The 27,284-nt window shown below is 31.6% G+C and overlaps 2 protein-coding genes across 3 annotated transcripts; both read right to left on the minus strand.

Moving 5' to 3' along the window:
• Nucleotides 1–395: 395 nt before the first annotated feature.
• Nucleotides 396–11,868, minus strand: LOC112688188 (homeobox protein rough). The gene is made up of 3 exons (XM_025561261.1): nt 11,539–11,868; nt 4,776–5,013; nt 396–818 (listed from the first exon to the last, which is right to left on the minus strand). Exons 1-3 carry the CDS (start codon nt 11,843–11,845, stop codon nt 776–778), a joined length of 588 nt encoding a protein of 195 aa, XP_025417046.1. The 5' UTR covers nt 11,846–11,868; the 3' UTR covers nt 396–775.
• A 784-nt stretch (nt 11,869–12,652) lies between these two features.
• LOC112688187 (intraflagellar transport protein 46 homolog) lies at nt 12,653–17,695 on the minus strand. Of its 2 annotated transcripts, XM_025561259.1 has the most exons (7): nt 17,119–17,689; nt 16,925–17,043; nt 15,302–15,373; nt 15,006–15,234; nt 14,069–14,178; nt 13,810–13,925; nt 12,653–12,801 (listed from the first exon to the last, which is right to left on the minus strand). In XM_025561259.1, exons 1-7 carry the CDS (start codon nt 17,257–17,259, stop codon nt 12,671–12,673), a joined length of 918 nt encoding a protein of 305 aa, XP_025417044.1. In that variant the 5' UTR covers nt 17,260–17,689; the 3' UTR covers nt 12,653–12,670. The 2 variants fall into 2 exon arrangements, with proteins under 2 accessions (XP_025417044.1, XP_025417045.1); XM_025561260.1 differs by lacking the exon at nt 13,810–13,925 and having other exon boundaries at nt 17,119–17,695.
• Between the last annotated feature and the right edge of the window lie 9,589 nt (nt 17,696–27,284).

The following is a 27,284-nucleotide window of genomic DNA, read 5'->3' on the forward strand; positions in this document are numbered from 1 at the left end:
TAGAGTATTTTGATTTATTCCAGTGTTGAATAGACGATTATTTCAAATCTTACGTGATTTTACACGGAAAACGTATTGGAGTACATAATTTCAATTCAATTTCTAGAAAATATAGATTTTTTTTTCAGTAAAAATTTTTCAATTCTAATCTCCCGATATCTTTTTCGGTTAAATAAATAGTATAAATAAAAATATTTAAAAACTTACTAAAATCTTAAGACTTATTACATACGATCGACATTAATTAAACGACTGCTCAATTGTAACAAATAAAGAAAATATTTAAGTTATTGGATTTCATTAATTGAAATACTTTTGAAAATGAAATAAAACCTTTTGAAAATTGTACCTTTTGAGTACAGTTGTAATTATGTTTTAGAATGATGATACAGGAGTTGAGTAAATCGACATTTAATAGAAAACATATTCATACAAAAATTATGAAAAAATAATTAATACATACGTAATACGACCACAACAAACGAATAAGGATGATTGTGTAATGGACCTCTTTTATTTTTGGACGCCGAAAGCGTTCCTTTGAGATCCAAGATTTCCTCTCACCCTTAATCTGAATTTGGTATTGACACAAGTGCATAATAAGATTTCTGCTTTTTTTCGTGCAGCATGTCTGTCGTGGAAACGTGTAGAATGGGCGACTAGCAACGGCTAGTAATATAATATAATCAATTTTTTTTTTTTTTTTATCAATACTACGGTATATTACAACGTCCATCGTAATTGTTATCATTGCGTACGTTATAATCGACAGCCGTTAAATCTTCGGCAAAATGAATCCGTTTTGCTGGAACATCTGCCTGAAAAACCAAAAGAATAGGTAAATCAATTACAATGTGCCAACACGTAGGTAGTAAATTAACACGTTTATTTTGTAGATTTTCCTTACTGTTCTACCCAATTACAATCAAGTAACATCAACTCAAATGCGAAATGAAATAAAACTATTAGGTTTGATGTCTTACTCGTTAAGAAATAATTCCCAACCAATTCATGATCGATTGTTTTTTTTTTTTTTTTTTTTTTATCAAAGTTTGCAACATATTTCGGTCCGACGTATGCGTAAAAATAGTGTTCAGCCTCACAAGTTTTGAAACGAACACCCTCGTCGTTGCCAGGTGTCCAATGCCATTAATTACTGTTACACACTTCGAACGAGTGCTGCGTTTCGTTTCTCGTTTATTTTGCAAAAACGCCATGGTCCACAAGTTTACGAAGTTTACATCGATTTTTCAGAACTCGTGTCCGCAGCAAGACCCGCAATGCCGCCCCGTAGATACGGACGAGGCGCATGCCGTCAACGCATTACGGTGCAGACTACATTATCGTTATTATTATAGTGGCCGATCGACGTGATAATTATTAACGTTTTAACAGCTGTCGACGGCGTACACAAGACCAACCGGGCCGGATGATTCGATTACGCGTCGGGCCGCGGCGGAGGAAATGCGTTTCAAAGGACGCGGCGATGAGCACCGATGAAAATAACCGTGAAACCCGCGCGGCGCGCGCGAAAAACATGGGAATAACAATAAAAATAATACGAACATAAAATATTACGACATCTGACTAACTTTCGCACAGTGCTTTTGCGGCGGACGCGGAGTAAAATACGCGGAACGGAATCGGCTTTGCGTTCAACGTTCGTGCGCGAACAGTACAATACGTACGCCGTACGCACACCTAAACATGTGCACGCACGTACAACGCACACCTGAACATCGTTTGTGGATACGGTATTTTTTTTTTTTTTTTTTAAATAAATACCAGCGAAAGAAGAAAGAAAAAAATTCCGAATCATATTCGCTCCGCGGACTTTTTGTTTGCGTTCCGGTGCAGTACAACGCGCGCGCCAGCGAATCTTTACCCCGGAACGGTCGGCGGGCGCGTACATTCATACGAATTCGTGTACATGATGAGATAACCGACGTAAATCCTAAACGTTCTCGGACGGGACACCGGTGCACCGTCCCGTGACTTGGACGTTTTTATTTACTTTTGGAAGTATTTCGTCGCTCGCGATAAGCGAAAATTATGCGTTGCGAGGCACACGCGCGCGTGACGATTACACGTGTTTGGTGCGACGCGAATAAAAAAAAAAAAAAAAAAAAAAACGTATTGCATCGTTCCTGTAATGTTTTCACTGATTTACGTTTTTTTTTTTTTTTTTTGATGAAAACGTCTCGTTTCGCGGTAAGTCGGAGTACCAGTACGAATTGCGTTGTGTGTATTACTCGTCGTCGATCACAACGTCATCGTTATTTTCGATCGTTATTACAGTTTTTGCTGAATACGTTTGGAATACTGACGCGATATAATTCAGATTTCGCGTAATTTTTCGAGTTCGATGTTTATTTAATCGTTCCCGTCGTACTGGATACTCTTATAACCGATGGACATGACAGGATTACTGTGTAATGATGTGCATCATTCGACTGTAAAAGACGGCACAAATATTATATTATGCATACCATTCATATGTACGTTATTTTTAAACATTTTCGAATAAATAAATAACGGTATCTTCGGTACCCGCGCGAACGACACGGGTCGAACAATAAATACTATTGACATCCCTACATTCAAAGGACAGGCCCAAGGTCCATGCCGCCGCATGTGCCTATATCACAGGGACACACACCACCCTTCACAGAGCTCTTGATCTTAGGTCGTCAGTGCATGCGCACCGATCAACGACGAGCTTATACATGCGATTTATTTTGACTTATTTAAATTTAATTTAAATAAAAAAATATTAAATTATTTTAATCCGTTCGACTTATGTTCTTCGTACGAGTGTTGAAGAGTATCCGGTTCTAGTGCAATTAAATTCTGCATTTGTCCTTTCTTTTTCAACCTCGCATCGACATCAGAAGGTCTACGGTAAAATAAGTAAGTGCTGCTTTATTTAACTTGGCAGACTGCATAATTGCCCTGATCGGCTCTCGAACCCTCTCAACCCTGAAAGCCCTCCCTCAAACAAGGAGGAAGGTAACAACCCATTAATACCTCACCGCCATTCACATTTATACCATCTCCCCCATCTTACTTCCCACTCATCCTTACTTCTCCTACATCTATTTTATTTTTTGTATTTTTGGGTTATTACACTACATATCTATAATCGTTATCACGTTTTACAGAATGTACAGTATCATGTTGGTGAGTTGTACTCCGAGTTCTCTAATATACGTTGGCTGTTTATGGATTGACCAAAATGCTTGTGTCATCAGACCATTCGGGAACAACGTTCAGTGACTGTTATTGTTTAAGAAATATTTTTGGTCGAGCGGAGAACCGATAAACTGTTTGGGTCACAGAAATGTGTTTCAGACCAACACAATATTGCGTACACAATACTACCATTAAAACTGATTTAATTTACTTTTTTATTATCTAATAGTGCACGTAAATATTGGAGTCGAAATGGTTTTCAAAATAACCGCTTCGAAGGTATGTCGTGCATATATGTACTATCTGGTATGATAAACAGGTACTCGTATACAGTTGTAATTTATACAGCGAATAATCTTATGAACGTGTTGTCAACCAAAACATATTAATATTGTACGTTAAAACCACTAAGTTTACACAATGTCGTCCCAAACGAATATGCAACCAACTGCAATATTGGTTACGAATCATCCATTTATTCATAAATAATAATAATAATAATTAACTAGTTTTATTTAAAATTAAAATGTTATGTCGAATGAACACCGTGTTGTAGAATACACATTTTACGGGTTTTCGTAATTTAAAATGATTAAATAAAATACATTTAATCTCTCACTTTAGCCTTTTTACGAGGTACTTATGATACTCTAATTACAATCTTCGATTGGTTATGGATTATAATTTTTTTTAAACATCTACATGATTTCGACTAGAATTATTGCTCTCACCATCAATTTTATTTATCACGCAAAAAGTTTTGTTTAGTTGTCGATTCCAAAAAGTAATTTTTTCAATTTCTCAACAATTTTCAAAAAAAAAAAAAAAATTGAAATGAATTGTCGAAAAAAATTTTCTATAAAAAAAAAAAATCAAAATTATATTATACGGAAAAAAATAGCTATACATATTTAACATTTTTACAGATTAATAGTTTAGAAAAACGTTGAACCTAAGTAATTATTAGTAAGGTATGTTTCAATATTACCTATAATATTTTTATTTTTTTTTTTATAGTAACATATTAATGTCTTATATACCTATATACATACATAAATTACAGTTGTATAAATTAAACAGGTAATTATCGTGGTGTGTTTTACTCGTGTATTATAGAGATAATAATGTTAAGCATCCATATGTTGGTATTCAAGAATAAGATTTAACGATATTGTTTTTATTTCATAAAAACCGCGTACGGTAATCGTGTCCGAAAAAAAATGTGTTGTTAAAATGATTCTTTCAATAATTTATCATAACGTGAAACCTAGCTAATTTTTATCCCATCGCGAAATTATCATTTTGATTCGTTTCTGTATAAGCTGCAAGATAAGTAATAAATATTCATGAAGTGGTCGGGTTCTATAATACTCGTATTGTATATTATTTAAAACTATAAAAGTCGGTAACAGGATGTTAATTTAAATAGATGTTTTGTGCACACATCAGTTGCACGTTTTCAAATCGTTTAGTAACGTTAAATCAAAACGCTTGCTAATCGTATGCACATAATTTTTCGCGTTTTCAGTATTTAGTGAGAAATATTACCCCATCATCTATCAGTAACAACGTTGTGATCTCACCTGATTTGCTGGTCGTAATGAGTCTTTTCTAACCTCTTGTCCTTGGCCCTGCGGTTCTGAAACCAAATTTTCACCTGGGTTTCAGTTAAGTCCAATGCGTTGGCCAACTCCGACCTCCTGTTCCGCGACACGTACTCGTTGTTCCTGTACTCCATTTCCAGGCTCAGCGTCTGTTCCGGACTGAACGTGGTCCGCTGCCGACGGGGTGCTCGGCCTTCTTTTCGTCGCCTCCTCTCCACTAAACGACAAAAATATGATACGCGTACGCGCGTTTTAATGACGATCGACGGACGCAAGGGATAGCAAAAGATTTCAAGTGCGCGCCGTCGGTCGTACCGTGTCCGGTCGAGGGGATCGATCCGATTTGGCGGTTCGTGGCAATCGCTGTTCTACGCGTAACACCACCACTGCTATCCCGTGTGCAACCCTAATACGCTCGCATCCTATGCGTGTACTGTATTTATTTTAATCGAATAAGGTGCGCGATCGCGTTCACGTTTTTCGCCAGCAGTCGATTAGGAAACCTACGAAATATTTTCGGCGGCTAAGTAGACGAGGGTTGATTGTCGTGTGCTGCGGCATTACGTACTGCAAACGGTGTATTATATCAACTTGTAACACAATACAATGTATCTTAGTCAATAAAGACTATACGTCCATACCAGTCGGCCGAGGTTACTGTAAGACTTCCGAGTATCGTGTTCCGTACATTGTAAGATGTGATTTAAGAAACTTAAGATGGCATGCCGGTTCGTGCCCTGGGGTTAATAACGGAAAGATTTCCTTTCTTTACGATAAGTATGTTTAAGCATGCTTACGTATGGCGATAGTTTACGAAATGTATCATTTAAATCACTGATATAGTATCGTTGATTTACTATATATAAAACAAAGGGATAAAATAAAATAACAGTGTTCACAATAATATGCTACACGTCGTAAGTAGTACTTATGGACGTGTGTAATTTATACACTTTTACAAGCAGTAAAATGTCCTCACGCCTAAATGTATTTATTCTGTATCTATTATAACATAACTATACTAATATGGCAAATTGTGGGCTGCCAAATTGATTTTAAGTGCGAGGCCCTAGACAATTGCCTAAGTTGTTTACCCGCTAACAACGACATTGCTTATGCAGTAAGTATTGTATACCTAACTAAGTCATCAAAATTTACAATATGGTTATTTTTCTTCTAACCCATCTTATAATCTTATAATTAATTGCAATGGCTTTACGAGAATTTTATAAAAATCAATGTTGTGTACATATTAAGTTATCATGAATTATTGGTAAACGCACTAATTATTTGTGATTGATTATCACCCGTGAATACATGTATAAATAATGACTAAAGTAAACAATATAATTGTAATTTATATAAATCTGAAGAGATTAACATTCAAATATTAGGATGCACATAAAATCTGTCTGTCCGTTAAAATCCTACTCAAATATTCGAATGCCTAAATAATTTACTCGTACATGATTTATCTTGATGTGGTTACAATTTGTTGATGCCATGTCATGTATATTACTATTGCGAACACAAAAATAACATAAATAACCTACTTCACTGCTGTCATCGAAATTTGACGAAGCGTAGGAATAGGTATTACTTTTACCCAAACGTTTATTAGCCAGTTAAACTTTTACAATTCTTTATTGCATATTTATATCTATATTTATACATTATATATTCATTATAATATATAATTACATTGCGCCTCAAATGTGTTAGTATAACTGTGTGTGCTATGTTATTCGTGCAATACTAAAGATTTGATAAATTTTTATGATTATTTAAACACATACGATGACGTATTATAATAAATTAATAAAAAAAAAATGTAAAATTATATGAATCACAGAAAACATATTGAACGGGCTAAACAAGTATGCTGCTGACAGATTATTGAAAACGAAAGGTAACGCCTGCACGAATCTTTTAAATATGTATAACTACCTACTGCTGAGTCAAGAACATTGATGTTGCCGACATTCAGATACGCCTAATCTTACGTAGCGGAATACAGATTAATAAAAATTAAAATTCGAAAAAACTGACGGGCACGTATTATGCACATAAAACGAGAAAACGTTTGTACTACAACACCGGACCATTATGGTGCATTGCTACAGCGGTCATTATGCTCGTGAATAATAACGTGACGTACTCGATGTGTTACGAAGGTGTTCGTCGTACAAATACGCAGCGTTGCACAACAACGAGCGTGATATTTTCATGAAAACGGTAAATGTGTTTGTTCTCATTACATAAATCGGATACTTGAACGGGTGTAATTCAATGATACCATCAACGGCAAAAGAATTTTATTCGGTATTAATAACTGTATCGCGCTATTATCGTATAATGTATCCCACGGATGTTTTGCGAACAATTAAATTCAACTCGAACGAATAGTATTTCAATACAATATTGTAAGCACACGTTCGTGAAATATAATTTTATTGTAATTGGCATTTATTATAATTATTATAATTATTATTATGATTATTATTTTAGTTTTATTTTCAAGAATCTACATTGCTAGCTTACAATAATTATGAAAACAACTGAACTAATATTGTTGACTATAGCTATAGTTTTAATACAACGCTAGCAATTTAATGTAACGATGGTTATATTTCTACATTTAAATATTAAATATCTTCATATTATATTTTTATTTTTTTTTTATTTTATTGACATTACACAACACATTATGTATTTGCACATTATAATATTTAGATAATTATTTGGACATTTCATAATATATTACTACATACTTTAAATCGTTTTATTTATTAAATGAAAAATAATAAAAAATAAACTAGCACAGTGAAATGAGAATGGTATTATTATTATTAATATCTACAAGATAATATACAACGAATAAAAGCTCAAGAACTTATTTTATATATTATATTATAAATCATCGGTTACAATCGTCCTAGGTTTGATGTGCAACATAATAATTATGCGGAACTTTGCATAACATAAAATGCGGTTTCGGAATAATTAATTTTATACACACTTGATGCTTCATATGACATATATTCTAATTTAAAATGTACATAAATTTTATTTTGGTGATAAAAAAAGAGTCTCTTTTCACTTGAAGGTAAATAATATATATTATACTATATTATGAAACGGAAAAAAAACTGAAGATGACATTTAAATATAGACCTTCGAAACATAATTTATAACACTTGGTAGTGTATATAATACGTTTAAGCTCATTAACCATATTCAATCATAAAAAAGTATTAAGTGAATAATAATTCAATAAATATATGAATACATACAAGGCCGTATCTGGAGGGGTCCAGGGGGTCTGCCCCCCCCCCCGAAATTTTTTCGATATTTTTACGAATGTTTAAAATATTTTTTTTTTTTTAATACCAATATAAATATTTTCAGTTAAAAATGACTTAAGCTCAAATTAACCATTTACTGCTTTTAGCTTTATAACATAATATCATATAAAAATATGGTATTAATTTTAATAAAAGAAGATTAAATTTTTTTCTGTCTTATTTTTAACCAAATATCAAAAGTTAAAATCTAAATTCAATAAAATTACAATATACATGTTTTGGACCCTTTGGACCCCTCCCGAAAAAAATTTCTAGATATGGCCTTGCATACATATATACATATACAATATTTGTATTTATACATTCATCATTCTATAGATATATATATATATATACGTTTACAGAGTTTTTAAAACATTTAGTTTTGTGTTTTAATTGGAGCATATTTTATTTTAAAATACAATTTATGGTGATTGATGATTTTAAAGAACAAATTAGTCTAAAATGTACATGAGCAAACGTGTAAACGTGCTTGTATGTGTGTGAGTGTGTTAGTCCCGATTACACATTGTTTAACTGGTTGCTCTATTCACAATTAAGTTCATGATTTCATTTTAATTCTGGTATGATTATTCCGTATTGTAATTGAAAATTCAATAATAGCCAGTATTCAATGAGTTTAAATTAGATTCCATCTTAAGAATATAATGAATAACATACGTAATTGCGTAATTATACGAATACATTACACTGAACTAACCATTAAAGAAAAACTACTGTTAAGATTTCCAAATAGTTATTGTAAAAATTAAATTCTAAATTTTTATAAAATAAAATGAAATGTCATACCCACATGATATTAAATATCAATAATAATGTATGTAGGTAATGCAGTTATCTAGTTGGAATAAGGTCGATGAGCAGAAAACCAATAAGTTGACAATTCATAAGGCCGACATAAAAAAAATATTTTATTTTAAAACTTTTACAAAGTAAGATTGTAGTGTTATATTCACGTAATCATAAACATTTAATTATGTTGTAATTGAATTATGTGAAATTCGAATAAATTACCAAAAAACAACTGAATTGTATTTGAAACGATAAAAATTATAAAAATCTGTTTCGGTGTTATCTACATAGGATGCCAGATGATATTAGCATGATTTATTTTAGTAATCTAGGCTACTAAAATAAATCATGCTAAAACAACTGATAAAAGAAATAGTTTCAAAAATTTCTACTTGATTTAATATTCACACGATTTATTATTAGATAGTAAAAGTGGAATATGTGTAGTAAAATCAAGCTTTTATTAAATGTCTACGCAAATAATCGACATTATTACACACGATTTAACATAACTATACAATTTCCCTTAGCTTTTAATTTGAAAGTGTAATTCAGTGACTTTTTAAATTTGATAAATAATAAAAATATTTTGTTCGATATTAATTTAAAAATCATTAATGTTTCGTAATTATTTTAAATTATTTATAATACTTGAGTTGTTTACAAATTCATATATTAATAATGTAACCATTAATGAATTATTATAGAATTAAAATTATTTTCGATGGCAGGTAGGAAAAATTTGATGTATGGTAGTTTTATATTTATTTTTAGTGTCAACTGCATGATCAATCGTGTAATCTTAGGTATACACCTATGATTTTTATTGATGACGATAGAAAATATAAATACAACAATGAGGATTTTTATATTATGTTAAATACCAATAATCTTTTTTGTAATATTGAGTGGTTTAAATATTTTGGTGCAAATCGTTTACTATACGTACGTGTATACTGAATTATAAAATAGTTGAGAGTATCGTATGTTGATTAACATTCTTTAAATATGAAATATAGTTCTAGGGAGCCATGAGAATATACGAAATTATATTATAGACGACTAACCTCAATTTGTAGCGATCAATATTAAACTACTCGTGGGCACTGGGCGATTAAGGCAAACCACTGAATCAAATGAAATATGGAAAATTAAATCCCAAAACAACAATGATTAAAAGAAACCAATATTTTTTATGTCGTAAACATGATTTATTAATAGCAGCAAATGTCGAGTATATTATTTTTGAGATCCAAACCGTATTTTAAAACGTTATCCTTGTCGCACCAATATTTTGTGAAAATGATTTCAAAAGCATTTACGAATCTTATAAAGTAAAAGGTCATGGTCAACGGAATGTAGTTCAACGTTATTAAAGAAAATCGAACAAAAATTTTCACATACAGTAATTCGAGTAATCGTCATTCATAAATGTTTACATAACCTGAAATTTGAAAAATATCTTATAAAGGTATTTTTTCAAAGCCAATAACATCGTTGGATTTCGATGTACGAGCTAACGAAATAGATTTACAGTTAACATTGTACGGGGATTACGGACGGGTTATTGACTATAAAGATCATAGAATTAAATCTGTATACCTCAAACCCTATGCTTCAAAAGGAGCCGCTGAGATTTCACGTAAACTTTTGAAATATGTGTTTTGAACACCGAGATCCTCAACAAATTTGGTCTAATAAGGATGGAGAACTGATGAATGAAATAATATTAGATTTTTGAAAGGACGTTTTATCTATGTTGACATGGAAGCTTATGCGATACGCAGTAGGTATTCGTTCGAGATAGAAACTGTTTCATATACGTAACGAATAATAAAATATGGTGTACAGATACAGCTGAGCTGTGTTCGGAAATCCGCTCATAAATATTGAATTCGGGTCAACTGGTATGGAGTCGAATTTTTCGAGCGAGTAATGCGACTCGGAATCGCGTTATTTCTAATGTTCATAGTGAAACCATTTTGGTCTCGGAACAACCGGGGACAAAACGGCATCGGAGTATCTTCCGACCGTTCGTGTCCCGTAAGCGACCCGGCGAACAGTACAGATATTTAGATGACGCCATAGCAGCAGGTGCTGGATTCATCCTACTGGCGTCCAGGTTGGGCTCTGAATTTAAAACGCTCACACAAGTCGGAACGTTTAAGGTGCAACACGCAGCGTCGACGGTCGTTGGCCACTCGATACAATCCGAAGATAGGCCGAAACGTACTACACGGGAGATCTACGCGCGTCCGCCAGGACCGATCGGTGCATCGTCGGTGGTATAATATTGCAATCAAACGACCAGTGGCGGATCCAGGATTTTCTTTTTTGAGGGAGGGGGTGTTGAAAAATGTTTTCTCTTAAGATATTTTTTATAACATTGCAGTCAGTGATTGATAATGAATTAAGATAATAGTAAGTAATTTTACACATTAATTTAAATCTAAGACTACTAATTACCATCCGTTTTTGGTCGCCCAGGGATTTATTTTCATTTATTTTTTACTACGATACGTGAATTTAAAGCATTTAAAGATTGCGGTTGTTCAACCGCGTGCAAACACGAGAAGTATACTCACGGAAAGCGGTCAAACCGGCGGCGAACGTGTGCTCGACGTACGCGGCGGCAGGCCGGACAACGACGACGGTCTGCTGCGCGGGATTGGTCACGGTGGTGGCGGTGACCGTGGCAGGGACGGGCGGCCGCGATTTCCTGGATCCCGAGCACGGTCGCTTGCCGCAGTCCTTGTTGTCGTCGTGATCTTCGTCACCGCAGACCCCAGGACGACGGACGTCCGTCACCGCGTCCGTCTCGTACAGCATGGCGAAAAACTTTCTTGGCGACAGCGGCCTACGGACAACGACGGCCGCTCCGCACTCGGTCATTGTTTTAGGTCGCAGCGGCTGTCACGGCGTGGGTATATGATGCGCGCACCGTGCACGGGCCCGAAGGGACTGGCCGCGGCGGAAACCAGCGGCAACGCGGTCTGCGGTCGACGACACCTACGTTGACCGATGGGCGTGTCCCGCGTTCCTACCCCTTCTCTGGGGGTTGAGACCGAAATCCGATCCGGCAAGGGACGGCCGGTGAAAGGGTGTTCGTGCATTCGTGCACACGGTGCTGCCCCGTGTTTTTGCGCGTGCATGCGCATCGCCGTGCCATTTCGTTTCACGTATTACACACGAGTACGCCTCGACACGATCGTGATACACTACGTGCAGCAGAGGACGCCAAAGTGAATGGAACATTTTTCTTCTCTCTCGCAATCGCCCTCGTAATACTATGCTCTTATTTTTTTAATATACATACATTTATTTACAGTTTTATAGAACTTTCCATGGCGTGTAATGTTTTCTGAATTAGATTTGGCTGCTTTTTACGGAGTAAAATATTCTCAAACCAAATCGATTCCATTTGGTGATCCCGTGAATGATCAACCACTACGGTTATACTTCTAATGAGCAGTTGAATTTCTTATGCGGAACTCGAAATCCTCTAGGATTCTAACCATCAAATATTGTACTAATTGAGTATTTTGTATATTTGATTGCATATAGTACATGCATTTTTACATATTTCTGATTGTATGCACTCCAGCACTTACATTAATATGCTGTCAGCGTTCAGGTTTTTTTTTTGTCATTCAATTGCGCGCGCGCGTGAGTGTTTGTGATTTTGTTTGTACGCGCGCGCGCGCGCGTGTGATGTGATTAACTACTACTTTCCGATGACGCCAGCACAGTGGTGTCTTGAGCCAAAGAGTTTTTGATGGCCACGTAAACGGAAAACAACAGGTGCAGTGATTCGATTTTGGTGTCGGTCCTCGGAATCCCAAAGTAATCTGAAACATCCAATCATTCGATTTAATTAGTGCGTTGTACCCGAGAATTGCGAAACGAAAAGAAAACCTACGCAAAAAAAAAATAAATAAATTTTATATTAAGACAGGTAACGTTGCGTTGTGTTTCCGGTTGACTTGCTAGATATGAAAATAAAATCATGCCAAATGTTTTAACGAATACCTATGGTGCGTGGAAACCAATAGCAGGTCGGCAGTATTACAAGATAACGAAACATCAAAGAAGTACATTAGCAAATTATGTTTTAATATATATATTTTTCAGTTTTACGCAACGAATGCTAAACTCATAAACGTACTACTATTTCCCCGGGGTCCCAGCTGCGAAACCATATTTTGACACGAGAAACGAGTTTGAACACACCTAAATTCATATTCATACGGCTATTAGTTGCCTCGTATAACTATAACCGTATTTCATTTTCCTATATAATATTAAATGCCTTCACGGAAAACGTTTATACTTCAACCGGACAACCATGACGGTTCATGTATGTGATGGGAGGAATAATAAGTGTTAAATATAGTTGTCGTAAAAAAAAAAAAAAAAAAAATTCGTACGCAGGTATACAAGGAAGGAATATTTTCATAATACAGTTAAATTTAAACGAAAATCGATCAAGGGGTGTACACTTGTACGATACGTGTAACAGAATATCATCACATACGTTTCTCTTATATATTCTTTTATATTTCAATTTATTCGCAAGATCAAACAAAAACTTCACCATTGTTATCGGGTCGAGAAATTTCAATAATAAACAATTATTACATCAACATATGGTAGCTTAAATATCATGCGTGTCCTACATACTCCTGTTTGGACAATAAAGTTCTATTGTCCTCTCGCAGTTGTAATGAATACTGATAATTGACGCGTACGCAGTGCAACAAGCAATACGCGAACCCATAACGTGTAATACCGCGTTGTGTTGTACAACGATTATTGTTCGTATGTGTACCAATTTTGCAAATAATTGAATCACGTACCGGAAACGTCATCAATTAAAGTCAATAAATCTGCGTTTTCGAAATCCGGCATTTCTTTGTCCCGCTTGTCGCCGCCCGTCCACGACTCCATTATCGTTTCTACGTCTGGCATTTTTCTGTCGACACGCATTAAATGAAAATACATCATTTGAACATTGCATCGCACCGTCAATACGTGTGATGTGATGTCGTGTACACCGGACGGCACTTACACAACTGCGCTATGTTTATAATATTAATGATTATTGGTTGTACGCACTTGGAATAGAAGAACGTCGAAGACTTTCCACGGTTCAGCTCGTTTATGTCACGTATCCACTGCTCCACGACTTTTGGATTCTTTTCGGCATTTTCTAATCGCTTCACTACCTATGAAGTTTAAAAATCCAACATAATAACGCATAGTACAAATCACGTGTGTAGGTTTTTGTCACGTGACTATGGCGTATTTGAGGGTGGCGAAGAGGGCATTCGCCACCCCCCCCCCCCATGGCTCGTATTTTTTTTAAATATAATACATTAATTTATTTGAAAAATGTAATATACAAATAATTAAGAATATAAATTACTATTCTATCATTATAACAGGAACATGAGCTGTAGGTAATGAACTGTAAATTATTTTTAAGTTTGTATTGAGGAAAAATTAGTTTCGCCCCCCCCCCCCCATGGCCACAACACAAATACACTCTTGGACTACGGTAGCGTACACACCTGTAAGCAATGTAAACAAATGAATACAATGTCAAGTGTCTACGCACATAATTAATATTTCTAATTCATAACATGACATATTATTTTATATAACTGATGCACATTGTCGCATCGGTATTAGTTTACGAGTCTTGTTTTTGAATTTTGGAAGTAATCACATATGTATGTGACACGCATTAATTAAAAAAAATAAAAAATAAAAACAAGGCAGTGCCGTTACCAGGGAGGAGGGGGTACGGAACTATTTTACCTAAGGACCCAGTTTAGGAAAATTTAAAGGGAGCCCCTTGGATTACAGATCGATAAATACTCGGCATTGCTCATTACACATTATTGATTTTAATATGTTATTAAATCCGCCTCCGAATTAATTTTCCTCAGATCCTGAGAATCCTTTGGATGGTCTTACCTATACGTGTTTACAATATAACATTTTACATTATTACTATTATTTGTTGTCGTTACGCGTCATGTTTCATTACCAGTGATTTGGATAACGACTTAGACGACGCCCGGAGCTGCAAGTTCAACAGGCACGGATCGCTCTGGTTGAGGCTTGGTTCGTCCAAGTATTCCAATCCTAAACCCACTTGCACAGAAGGATCGGGCGCGATCACTTTAATGAACGCATCGGCATCTCCGACGGCTGGCAAGTAGTCCGGTACGAATGGTTGAAGTCTGAACTCGAGTTTGGTCTTTTGAGGGTAGTACCTGAACGACACGTGACATGTATGTTAAAAAACATTTTCGAGAACAATATTGATGAGTATATTTTTACATTGATATGTATTTGAATACGTCCTTAATGTCTTGGGACAAGTGCAAGAGATCGACGTCCTTATTGAAATCCCTATAAACACGGTAAAAGTAAAAGTTTATCTACTAAAACAGAAAAAACTCACAAACTGTCGTCTTATTATTATTAAATCAGATCATGATTTTTTTTTTCCAAATGGCATGTTCGAAAGCAAAATGAGCGTATAAATAAATATATCTTAACATATATTTATTGGTAATATATTTGGTATGCGTATCAATTTATTATTAATAAATGTAAAGTTGATATATTCATGCTATATTATATATTCCGTTTAAACTATTTATTAAAAAAATCTACTAATATATTAAAATAATTAAAAGGTATGATTGAAAAATGATCATATACCGAAAAAGGTAAATTATCTTTCATATGAAGGATTAAAAATAATTACTATACATATAGTATGTGGTCAAATTAACAATAAGAAAATAATTCTACATTATTTTATTATTATTGTTCAAATAAAAGATAATTTTATCATTTAGTTTTACTCTTATATAAAATTTCAAATCTTATATCAATTTAATATAAGTACCTATTGGAAGTCAAATCGCAACTATATGAGTTAAGTTATACCCATAACTTCATTATTTACTTGTTTAAGTTACATTTCTCATCATCATCATATATATGCATACAAAATGTGCCAAAAAATATGGTTTAATAATAAAGTGTGGTATGTACTTTGTAATATTTATATTCATAAATTATTATGCTTCATTAATTTAATTATTACAAATATTCACATAACGTAACAAAATACATGACAATATCTGTTTATATAAGATATTTTAATTTTTATATGATATTAAGATTGCTGAGGAAAGAATTATCACTAATTATATAGATATTTAAGACTGTTTTACATGAACTAAACGATACTGAATGTATAATTAATGTATAAAGCAGCAAAAAATAAAATAATGTCTAACAATTTTGCGAAACTTGATGCGACATTATACATTTATTGTAATTTATTAATAAGACACACGTAACTGAATAAATTTAATATGACTTGTCAGCGTAACATTATTTAAAGTTTTTGAATTTTAGGAGAGGTTCGAACTGTCTATAACTATGTAACTCCAGCGGAAAATATAACTTTTTAATTATTTTCACGTATAGACCAGCCTATGTTATTACACGATTATAAATGTTTTACAAATCAATTTCTAAGCCAATGCAGTAAGACCAAATCAAAGGAAAAACGATAATATTCTCGTAAAAAATTACAACTTTTAATTCTCTTGTGCACCGTTTAGGAGTAAATATATGCAAACGTCATAATAAGTGTGTCATAACAGTTTTGCAATAACATAAGGTTTGAACTCGTTCGGTTACTTAATTTTTTTTTTTTTTATCCGAAATGTCAGTATATATTTTATTAGAAAAACGCATATGGCGGTGGCGGTGTTTCCGATCCGATAACCATGACTGCGAATACTTGCGAAAAACGAACAGCAATACGATTTACGATATTTTTTTATACGTTTCGGAATCGCGTCTCGAAAACGAGAATCGATTTCCCGGAAAAGGTATAAACCGACGGGAGACGATAAAATACGATTTTGGCCATTCAACCTCTGAGCCTCGTGCACGTCGTAGTCGTCGTCTGGGTCTTCTTTAGCCGCCTCGTCCGGGTCTGCGCAATCGACGGCCCGAAGCCTGGACCGTGACCTTCGACCCGAACCGCTGGACATCTGCGACAGAACGCGTAAAATGAACACACGGGTCGTAAACCGTTACCGGCAGTCGATCCTGGGACCAGACCTTACCAGGAGTTTCCGCTGCTTGGCGCTGGGCGTCCTCAGGTCCCGGCTGCTGTCGTTGCCGATGCTGCTGCTGCTGCTGCCGCTGTCGTCGCTGCCGCTGTCCACATCCTCGGCATCCCTGACGTCGATCTCCTCGTCGTACATGACGGGTGCGTGCGCGATTCACTAAACACGGTACGGTATCCCTGGCACTGCGAACAGGGTCTCCAGGGTCTCCGGAATGACCACGCTCGGCTCGTCCGCCCGATGTCGTCGGCCGCATTGTTTTGACAGGCCGTTGCCGTTGGTTACAACCGTCGTGGATCGATCGCCTCGTGTTTTCGGTACTCCTCGACAAATCGTCAACTCTCGACCGGGAAAATATTAGTCCGCGGTGATATTAGACGGTCATTACAAGTCTTCCGCCGATTTTCGGTACAGACGGACATTTATTAACGTTTGAGCTTCCGCGAACCAAACGGACCTGTAGGACCTATGTGTTTTTTTTTTTTTTATTTTTTTTTTTCAAAACAATTCGTTTGCCGTAGAAAATAGCCGGACGAGTTGCGTTCGTAGGCAAATACCGTTCAGGAAAAGTGCATTCCGATTTTTAATGTTTCGACAGATTTAATAGATAATAGAGAAAGTCTAAGTGTAATGGCATTATTCCCGATACCACTTTAAATATGATATTATCTTATCGTGGATTGCATAACTTTGCTAAATTGAAAATAAATACAAACCAAAAGAATTTTATCGATAAGGATTTTTCATCGATAATCGACTATAACGAAGTAGATATAATGTACACCGTCGCAGGTAATCCGCTTGTACGGCTGCAACATAACGACCGAATTACGTACCTAGATTTAATAACTACTGTTCTGTAAATGAATCGTAAAAAATTGTTACCGAACGTGTAAACATAAACGTACGGTAATACAAATAAAAAACACCTTTCCATAAGATACAATCATCGTTTGTATACGTTTTCAATACCTTATTTGGTCGACAATAACCAATTACATTCGATTGAAACGGGTTACATGAATTATTTCACTATTCGTCGGTGGTTGACTACTTTTAATCGATCGAATTTAATTTTTATTATTCAAAAATAAATAACATTTTACTTATTACTATGCGTTTTAGTTTTTTGGTAAAATGCACGTATTAATTAAGACACATTTTGTTTAGGTTAGAGTATATTCTATAATCAATACCGTAACTTATATCTAAAAAACGGATTTTAGGTTCTTAAGAGCTTAAAATATGATGCTAATGTGCTCTAAAATAACCCTAAAATAATCTCTAAATATCCTTTAAACTTGTAAATATGCAGATAATATGCTCCAAGAAAACTCTTAAATATTGTCTAAATATTCTTTAAACTTGTAAATATGCGATAATATGATTTTTTTTTTCTTAAATTGTTCAATTAAAACATTAAATTACTGTTATGGGCCATTTCTTAAGTAACAGGTAAATTATTTAAATATAAATATTTAAAACAGTTCATACATAGGAGTATAAATATAATAAAATTATTTAGTTAAAACAGAATAATCAAATAAAAACAATGAACAACTTGTATGCACCATTTCTTGGTAAAATATAAACTATTTAAATGGAAAAAATTTATAACAGTTATGTTATCCCATGTATGGACATGGGAATATAAATATAACAATTAAATATTTTTTCCCAGAAATATCACAACTCGAGAAATTAATAAAATATTTTTTTTTTTTTATGAACAATAATTGAATATATTCAAAAATATGAAAAATAGGCTAAATATTCTCTAATGTCCAAAATATACTAAAATATACTAAATAAATGTTTTCTTACGAACTCTATGATGGATAAATCGTCCACATTTTTTATCCTCGTAAATCTGCATAAACCCAATAAAAATATGTAAAAACCTAAAGATCCGCTCTCTACTTATATCAATTCCACAGGCGCTCAAATCACGTACAACGTACACAATATACTTGAATGTATAAATAGTTGTAAGGTATACAATATTTAAGGGAACATTATTAAAGTGTAATAAAATGGTGGCCACTTGTTGTTAGTGTGCTACTTGTGTTGCTGTCGCTATGAACAGAAGGAACAAATACGTTTGATGAAATTAATTTGTAATATAAAAAACATTGTGTTGACAAGTACTCAGTTACATACCGTATTATATTTAAAATAAGTATTTAACAATATATATTATATTTATGATGCATATAACTTCAATGATTTTGTAAATCGACTAAAGAAATGAATAAATCAAGCTAAAATTAATATTTAGTTATAAATGTATGTATGGTAGTAAACTTACTCCTTTAATACTATATTTATGTGGAAAACTGATATTTTAATAATGTTACTAAAATTTTATTTACTTTATTGTAAAAGCATTGACTCGATTTACGTTTTACTAATTATAACCATCAATATTTTATTGACATTTTTATAATATCATTAATCATAGTTATTTTTTTAATGATAAATTGTATTTAATGTGATATCAGTAATTCGCATTGTTAAAATATTCTAAAATCGTTGTAAGGAATATAATTATTTATTTTATACTTATGAGAGTACATATTATTTAAATATTTCGTAGACGATAGTTAAGAATTATTCGTCTGTATTAGTTTTTTATCCATATTTCATTTTTTTTTTTTTTTTTACAAAAAAGTTGAACAAATTAAGAAAATTAAATTTGTCAAAATTATTTTTAGAAATGGCAGAACAGGTGCTAAGGAATAGAGTGAATGCGCCTTTAGAATGAATTACTATCATTTATTTATTAAAATTAAAACAATCCAGTCTAAATCATAAGTTAATTACATTCACAGTATTTACATTTAAAATAGTTATTAAATAAATATAACAGCTCGAAATATGTAAATCTGTAGAAAACGATGGACGAAACTATTCGCTTCTCAGTTAAAAAAATAACTCATTAACAAAACAAAGTGAAATGTTCAAGACTCTAAGTTGTATTGAAACAAACAGCTTACTCGTACAGACCCATTAAAATAAAATTGAATTCCTAATATAATTAACTTGTTCACAAAGGTCTAAACTATATAATTACAAATTGTAATGAGATATTTTTACACTGATCTCGTGATTGATGTGTTTTATGGCGAATGCCATTTCAAAATATAAATGCATTTATAATAAATATTTAACAATTGAACATAAATGTATTCATTAAAGTTAATAATATTCAATAGTGACGTTTCAATAAATAAATATATGTATGTATCACATACCTTTAACTTTTTTATTAGTAATTAAACTTCACAATAAGAAAATAATGTTCACAAGACATTTAATGTTTAAAGATTGAACATACTTCGTTATCTCTAATAAAAATGCATATGCACAATACACAGGGAATTTATTAATTAAATGCGTGCAAAATGAAAATAAAATTTACCATCTATAGGTTACTATAATACATACCGTCTCTTAATAAGAAGTGTACTGTAAACTTGTTATAAACAAGCTCAGATGAAAGTTAAACATTTAACTTTATTGATGCGGACGATTATTTAAACTACAAATCCAAGGATTACAATAGTATTTACCTTTACATTCGTTTTTTTTTTTAACTTCAATGCAAACACATCCAGGCGTATAAATTGAAAAAAACATTAAACAATATCATAAAAAGGAAGATCGTGACAATTTCTCGTATAAAGTACCATGTATTTTTTTTTTTTTTTTTTAATACATACCGATGAACCAATTTTATATTCACGACATCTATAATATTATTTCTCAACAAATATTATAATCTATAATAATTCCATTGAAGTAGCTACATTAAGAATATTAGTACTATAATATATTGTTTCTTGTTTTAAAATATAATTAATTATTTGTAAGTGATAATACATTTTAAATAAAACACGTATCACGTTATCGATTTTTTTTTTCGGGTTCATGGTTACACGCAGTGTAATTTTTTTGAGAACATAATATACTCTTAATGATATTATCTTAAATATGTTACACATTTAAGACTTTTAATTAAAAACAATATTGGAAATTGTAGGAAATAAAAGATTAATAGATTTTGGAACAAAAAAATTGTACGATCATGTTGAATAAAAACGTGAATTTGTCTGCACATTCTTAACTGTAATAATAATTTAAGTGTTATATTTTTATTTTATATAGAACAACAGTTAGAAACTGCTGTACAAAAATATATACGTTTTACGTTGACTTGTAAAAAATTATCTTAGATGTTTCTATATAATTGAAGTTTATATTGAACTATATTTTATAAAAAAAATATATTAATTTCACTCGTTGTAATTTATAACATTCAAAATACTGAATGCAATCGTCTTTAATAATTTAGCGTTGTATGCTCGATATTTCCGTGACTGAGTTCGACAAAGAATCATCGGAACATGAATATATGATTGGGAAAATGAAGATGGCAACGAAAAACAACGGAAGAACAAAAAAAAAAAGATTTATAGCAAAATAGTGGACTGTATAATAAATAAATCTTAAAAACTAAAATAACATTTGTCGGGACGGAGGGGCCCTTATATTTAGGTGAAACTTAACACTATAATATTACAAAATGAATATCACCGGATGTGTCCTAAGTTAAATTCGTGATGGTTTAATGGATGTTTTCGCCAGTGATGAAGCCGATGTATTGGTGGCGTCGAGGGGGGTGTATACGCAACAGTATCAACGGTGGCGACATAGTTATGATATTGGCTATATTTAGGTTTTCCAATTCAATACAAACAATAGTGTTTATATTATTTAAGGTGTAAGTTCATTAAGCTCGTATTCAAATGTTGTTCGATGGGGTATACAAGTTTAGTTTGGGCGGGTATCTGTAAATTTGAAAGCCATGACGTCAACTATAACGTTTGAAAAAATAATCCTTATAATGTTATGCGGTAACAAATAAAAAGTGCTCATAAAATTATTATGCAAAATCATTTATGATTTTTTATATAGAATAAGATCAAATTAATCTTATTAGAACAGTTTAGTTTTCTTCAACAGATTTATAATTATGATTTATTTTATTAAACTATTATTTATAAAAGTTTGAAAATTATTATAGTTAAAAAATGTATGAACAAATACAGTAGAATAGTTTAATGCGAGAATCACTACATAATTCGGTCGCATTAAACATTGTAAGATTTACAATTTATATTAATTATAGGATTAATATGTATAAAAACAGTACTGCAGTATAATTTGATTTTAGTATAATTAAAATATAATATAACTAATAGCAATATACTTGACTAATTTCTAGCAAAAAAAACCTAAATTAAAACACTGTATGTGCACTACATTATTTTTTATTCGCAATCTTTTTTTTTTTTTTTAAACATGATCATTTTCTAATTTACTTAAAGCATGAGACAAACACTACAATATAATTTTAGACTGTTCATTTTGAATCATACCCAAGAAAATGAAATATGTTTTTTATTTTTTTTATCACACATCACAAAAAAGTATACTTTATCATCGTCAGGTTATTAAACAAATTATTCTTCTACGTTCTTCGTATGATTATCATCATCCGTGCGGGCCGCTAATATATTTGAAAATCATCGTCTATTTTTACACTTATGATTTCATATCGAAGTTGTTTTTTCCGCCTTTTTTTTATTAATAAAGTTTTCCTGAAAACTGGTCATTAAGTCATTCAAATCTATATTATCAGATCCTGAAGTAATAAGTTCTCTTTGGCAATTATTTCTCTGTTATAAAATCTAGCTTGACGGAAACAATTCCTATATAAAAATACGTAATAATATTAACGATGTAAATACCTTTACTATAGCCCAAATATAAGTAATCATCACTTAAAACGATTTCTTTTGTTTTCACTTTTTTGTCTTGATTTTGCTTATACTTTAGATTTTATTGTTTTCGAGAGCTTATCTTCAATAATTTAGTAATTACGGCTTGGTACAACGGCTGCAAAACTGATGCAATATAGAGCAATGGAAGTACATATGTGTACTGTAATCTTAAAATAATCGAAATAACAGATACCACCTGCAGCGTCTAATGACAAATATTATTTTAGACGCATATAACCAATAGGATAAAACATAAGATAGAAGAGAATCATGGAGAGGATATTTAATGTGGACCAGGAGTCGGCAACCCGCGGCCCGCGAAGTAATTTTTTATGACCCGCACAAAAGTGATTCATTTTTGTGTTTTATTTTTGTTCAATAAAATTTTTCATACAACTTTCATTACTATTCAATTATTTTTTCTTTATGAATAAAATTTAATGTAATCGTTAATAGTTTATGTTTATTCTATATTAGTTATATAGTCAGTTTAATCTATAAAATTGTTATTATTATCTAATCGGAGTCGAAGATAATGATGGCTACACTACTCAGTTATAAGATAAATTAAATATAATTATATATATATTTAAAAATTAAAATTTTAAATATATTTCATCGATGTATTTAATACATATGTATCTAATATATTTAATCTATGGTCATAGTTACTTTGCATTTGTAGTGATTAGTATTACACCATGATTACGCCCGTACGTGTGACTGTTTGCGTTTGTAATAGTTTCATTTTATAAGTAAATCCAAACATTATGGCAACTAAAAAAAAAAAAAAAAATTGTTATGAACATTGTTTTTTTTTTAATAATTCTTGGGTTGATTTATACTTTTTCGTCGAAAACAAAGGTAAGCCATTATGTTTAATTTGTCAAAAAATTACATTTTTTCTTAAAAGCAATTTTTTCCGGTAACATTCGTATATTTTACACTCATATTTCTATGTAAAATAATCAAAGTAGCAATACAATTATCAATATATAACATGTGTAATTTTTTTTTTTTTTATGTGGCTCTTGATAAAAATTTGAAAAAAAAATATGGTCCGCATGGTTCAAATGGTTGCCGACCCCTGATGTAGACTAATATATAGATTGAATACTTAAAAAAACAAAACCAATATTATTATATACCCTGTCGTACATACTAAACGATAATTTTTAACACGTAAATGTGGGATAATATGAATTTTGGATGTATTGGACAGTACACGACGTGTAAACCGAAGACATTCCAAACGATTTCTACTATATGTCGCGTAATAATAAAAAATAAAATTATGATTAATAATAAATTGATCAATCAACTAAATATTTTCTTCTACTATTGCACGTATGAAGTCTAAAATATATCATATCTCCCTTATTCTTTTTTTCTGGGAAAATTAATTTATGTACGCGTAAACTGTACCTAGATATAATATTTTACATTTTTCTAATAAAATGTTTGAACATTATGTTCAGCATCACCACTCATCTGTATTCCGTTATGATGCACTAGGTCATAAAATAATTACAAATGAGTAATTAATTTTTTTGTTTTAAATTCACAGTTAATAAACCACCATTAGTAGAAATAATTATAATAACTATTTAAAATTATACTTCGCCTGACATTGTGTTTATCAAAATAATAACCTAGGATGGTCTAAACATTTGGTTAAATTTTAATAAATCCAAATAAACCGTCATTTTATTATGATGTAGTAAATCGTAAAATTTACCGGTAAAATAGACTTGATTTAGGTATTTAATATAATTGTGTAAAGACATTGAAGACACTCGATATTGCACTTTTTTTTAATTTTTAACTGTTATTATGTAATTATATACGTGAAAGCCTAAGTTAAAATTTATTTTCAACTGGTATAATGAAAAAGAAATTGCAAATGAACAAACTAATAATCAACACGATCTATGAACATTATAATCATTTCAATTAAAAAAAAAAAAAAAAAAATATACGTAGAAACTCATCAACTTATACCTACTTTCACCAAATATATTTAACTCATTGAATAGTTTTTTGGACTTTTCAAAATAAAAGTGTTGCATTGTCATAAATATTTATCAAAATTGCTGAATTTTATAAAAATATATCTTGTGATGAAATATTATTCATTAAAATTTAATATGTATATTAATATTTTGATACAACAAATCAAAATTTTATCTAAAAACATATCACTATTTATGTAGTAAATATGTACCTATTGTGTACAAATTACGAGTTGAAAATATTTTTTTTTGTTAAAAAAAATTAAAAAAATATATAAATACATCTTTGTAATTTATTAAACCCCAGGTCCAAAGTTTCAAATGAATTATAGTTGATAAATCGTGGACACTAAAAACTGATCATAATTTTCATTCATTATTATTGTTGTGTTGGCTATTCAACACTAATGGTTGTATACTTATTATCCTTTTAAGTTAATCGAATACAATTGGTATGCTTAAATACTTTTTCTGCTATCTTGTTCTATATTACCCTACTCACTGTTTATTTTTTTAGAATTATTAATAAAGACAAATTAGTGATAATATACATTTGCAAACACAATGTTAAAAATAAATAAATTAAAATATGAAAGTTTATTGGACCGTTAGTCTTCTAGGTAGAAATAATGGTGCCATCGCCATTAGCAAATATAGACCAGTGAAACAATCATACTCTGAGTTTTATTACATGTAGCAATATATTATTGAACAAGTAAAGTATAGGTAATATTAAATCAGAGATGGACAAAATGAATATGTTCACGAGCTATTAAATAAGTAGAATTAAATTTTTTATAATTTGATCTAAATAATAATGATAATTATTATTATTTTTTTTTATTTAATTGTATGCCATATAGAAAAAAAAAAAAAAAATTAAAATAATAAGTAAATTTTGGTTTTGATAATAAAACAGGAGAAGCAAGTTGGCTACCCATGGTGTAGAGACCTATTACATTAGTATTGGAGGTGTTACCATTGGGTTTCTTCCTCAACACGATATTCATGCTACTTTATTCTATGTAAATATATCAAATTTGCTTATTGTTATTATTGTATACAGATTGTAAATTGTCTTTCTTAATAAAAAAAAAAAAAAAAAAATAATAATAAGTAAATTTTGGTTTTGATAATAAAACGCGAGAAGCAAGTTGGCTACCCATGGGCAAATCATAACGTTATAACATTACACATATACCGTACTTTATTTGGTATTAAGATATTTTACGCTTTTTACACTTAACTGCCATCAAAATTTTCTACGCCTCACATATTCAAATCAAATATATTCATAGAATCTATAATTCTTATTCATGTAAATATCTTTCAAGGTCCGCATAAACCTGTAGCATACAAATTTAGGGTGGTTCCAAACCTTACTAAATTCGCATCACCCAATTTTTTTCAGAATTATCCTTTCGCACGTTATCACATCTGACTCCGACTACGTTTAAAATAACTCTCAACGGAACGATTTAAAAATAGAAAATATCAATTATTATAAATATAGTTGTTATAAACTTTCTCTAAAGGCCTGTAGATACACCCGAAAATTTTAATTTCTTAACTTTCAACTCCAATCTTCTCTAATAACTGATCCGTTAACTAGAATAATGTACTCCCACATGATTCCGTGACCTTTTACAAAAGTAGTAGTACAAAAAAAAAAACGTTTAAAAAAAAAATAGAAATAAAATTAAAATGATAATTCAAAATTCTTCATGATCAGTTATTATTTGTACAGATTATCATACTTTGTATAAATTATTCATGATTAGAATATTACATTTCTATAGGGTCTCCCTCCTTTGAATACTTATTTTTTTTTTCATTTCTCTTTTTCATAATTTTTATTCTATATATATTTTGTGTACGTACAGATTGTATAAAATATCCTATTAGGGAAAACAAACCTTTTTTTTAGTTGAAATTATTGGAAAAATGTCGGAAGTAGTTAAACGAATTATTATTTTTAGGGCACACAACATAATTTGTAAATGAAATAATAAATATCGTGATACAAAACGAGATGAGTGTTTAATGGGCAGCTTTTATATTTCATATCTTAAGAACATTAGTTATGTTCAATATACTCATGTCATTTTCATCATTTTCACTCATCTAACATTTATAAAAACTCTCGTGAAACTTTTGTGAAACCGTCAAATTAATCTGGTTATTAAATCGGATAGGAATAATGAGTACCTATTTAGTTTTAATCTATTTTTAATTTGCAAATTTAGTCCGATTTCAATCGTCCCCGCGCGTGAAGATATACATCATATTTTCTATCGTGTAATCG

The sequence above is a fragment of the Sipha flava genome, unplaced genomic scaffold (assembly GCF_003268045.1).
Source record: "Sipha flava isolate LNK unplaced genomic scaffold, YSA_version1 37_pilon_pilon, whole genome shotgun sequence".
NCBI classification, from domain to species: Eukaryota; Metazoa; Arthropoda; class Insecta; order Hemiptera; family Aphididae; genus Sipha; species Sipha flava.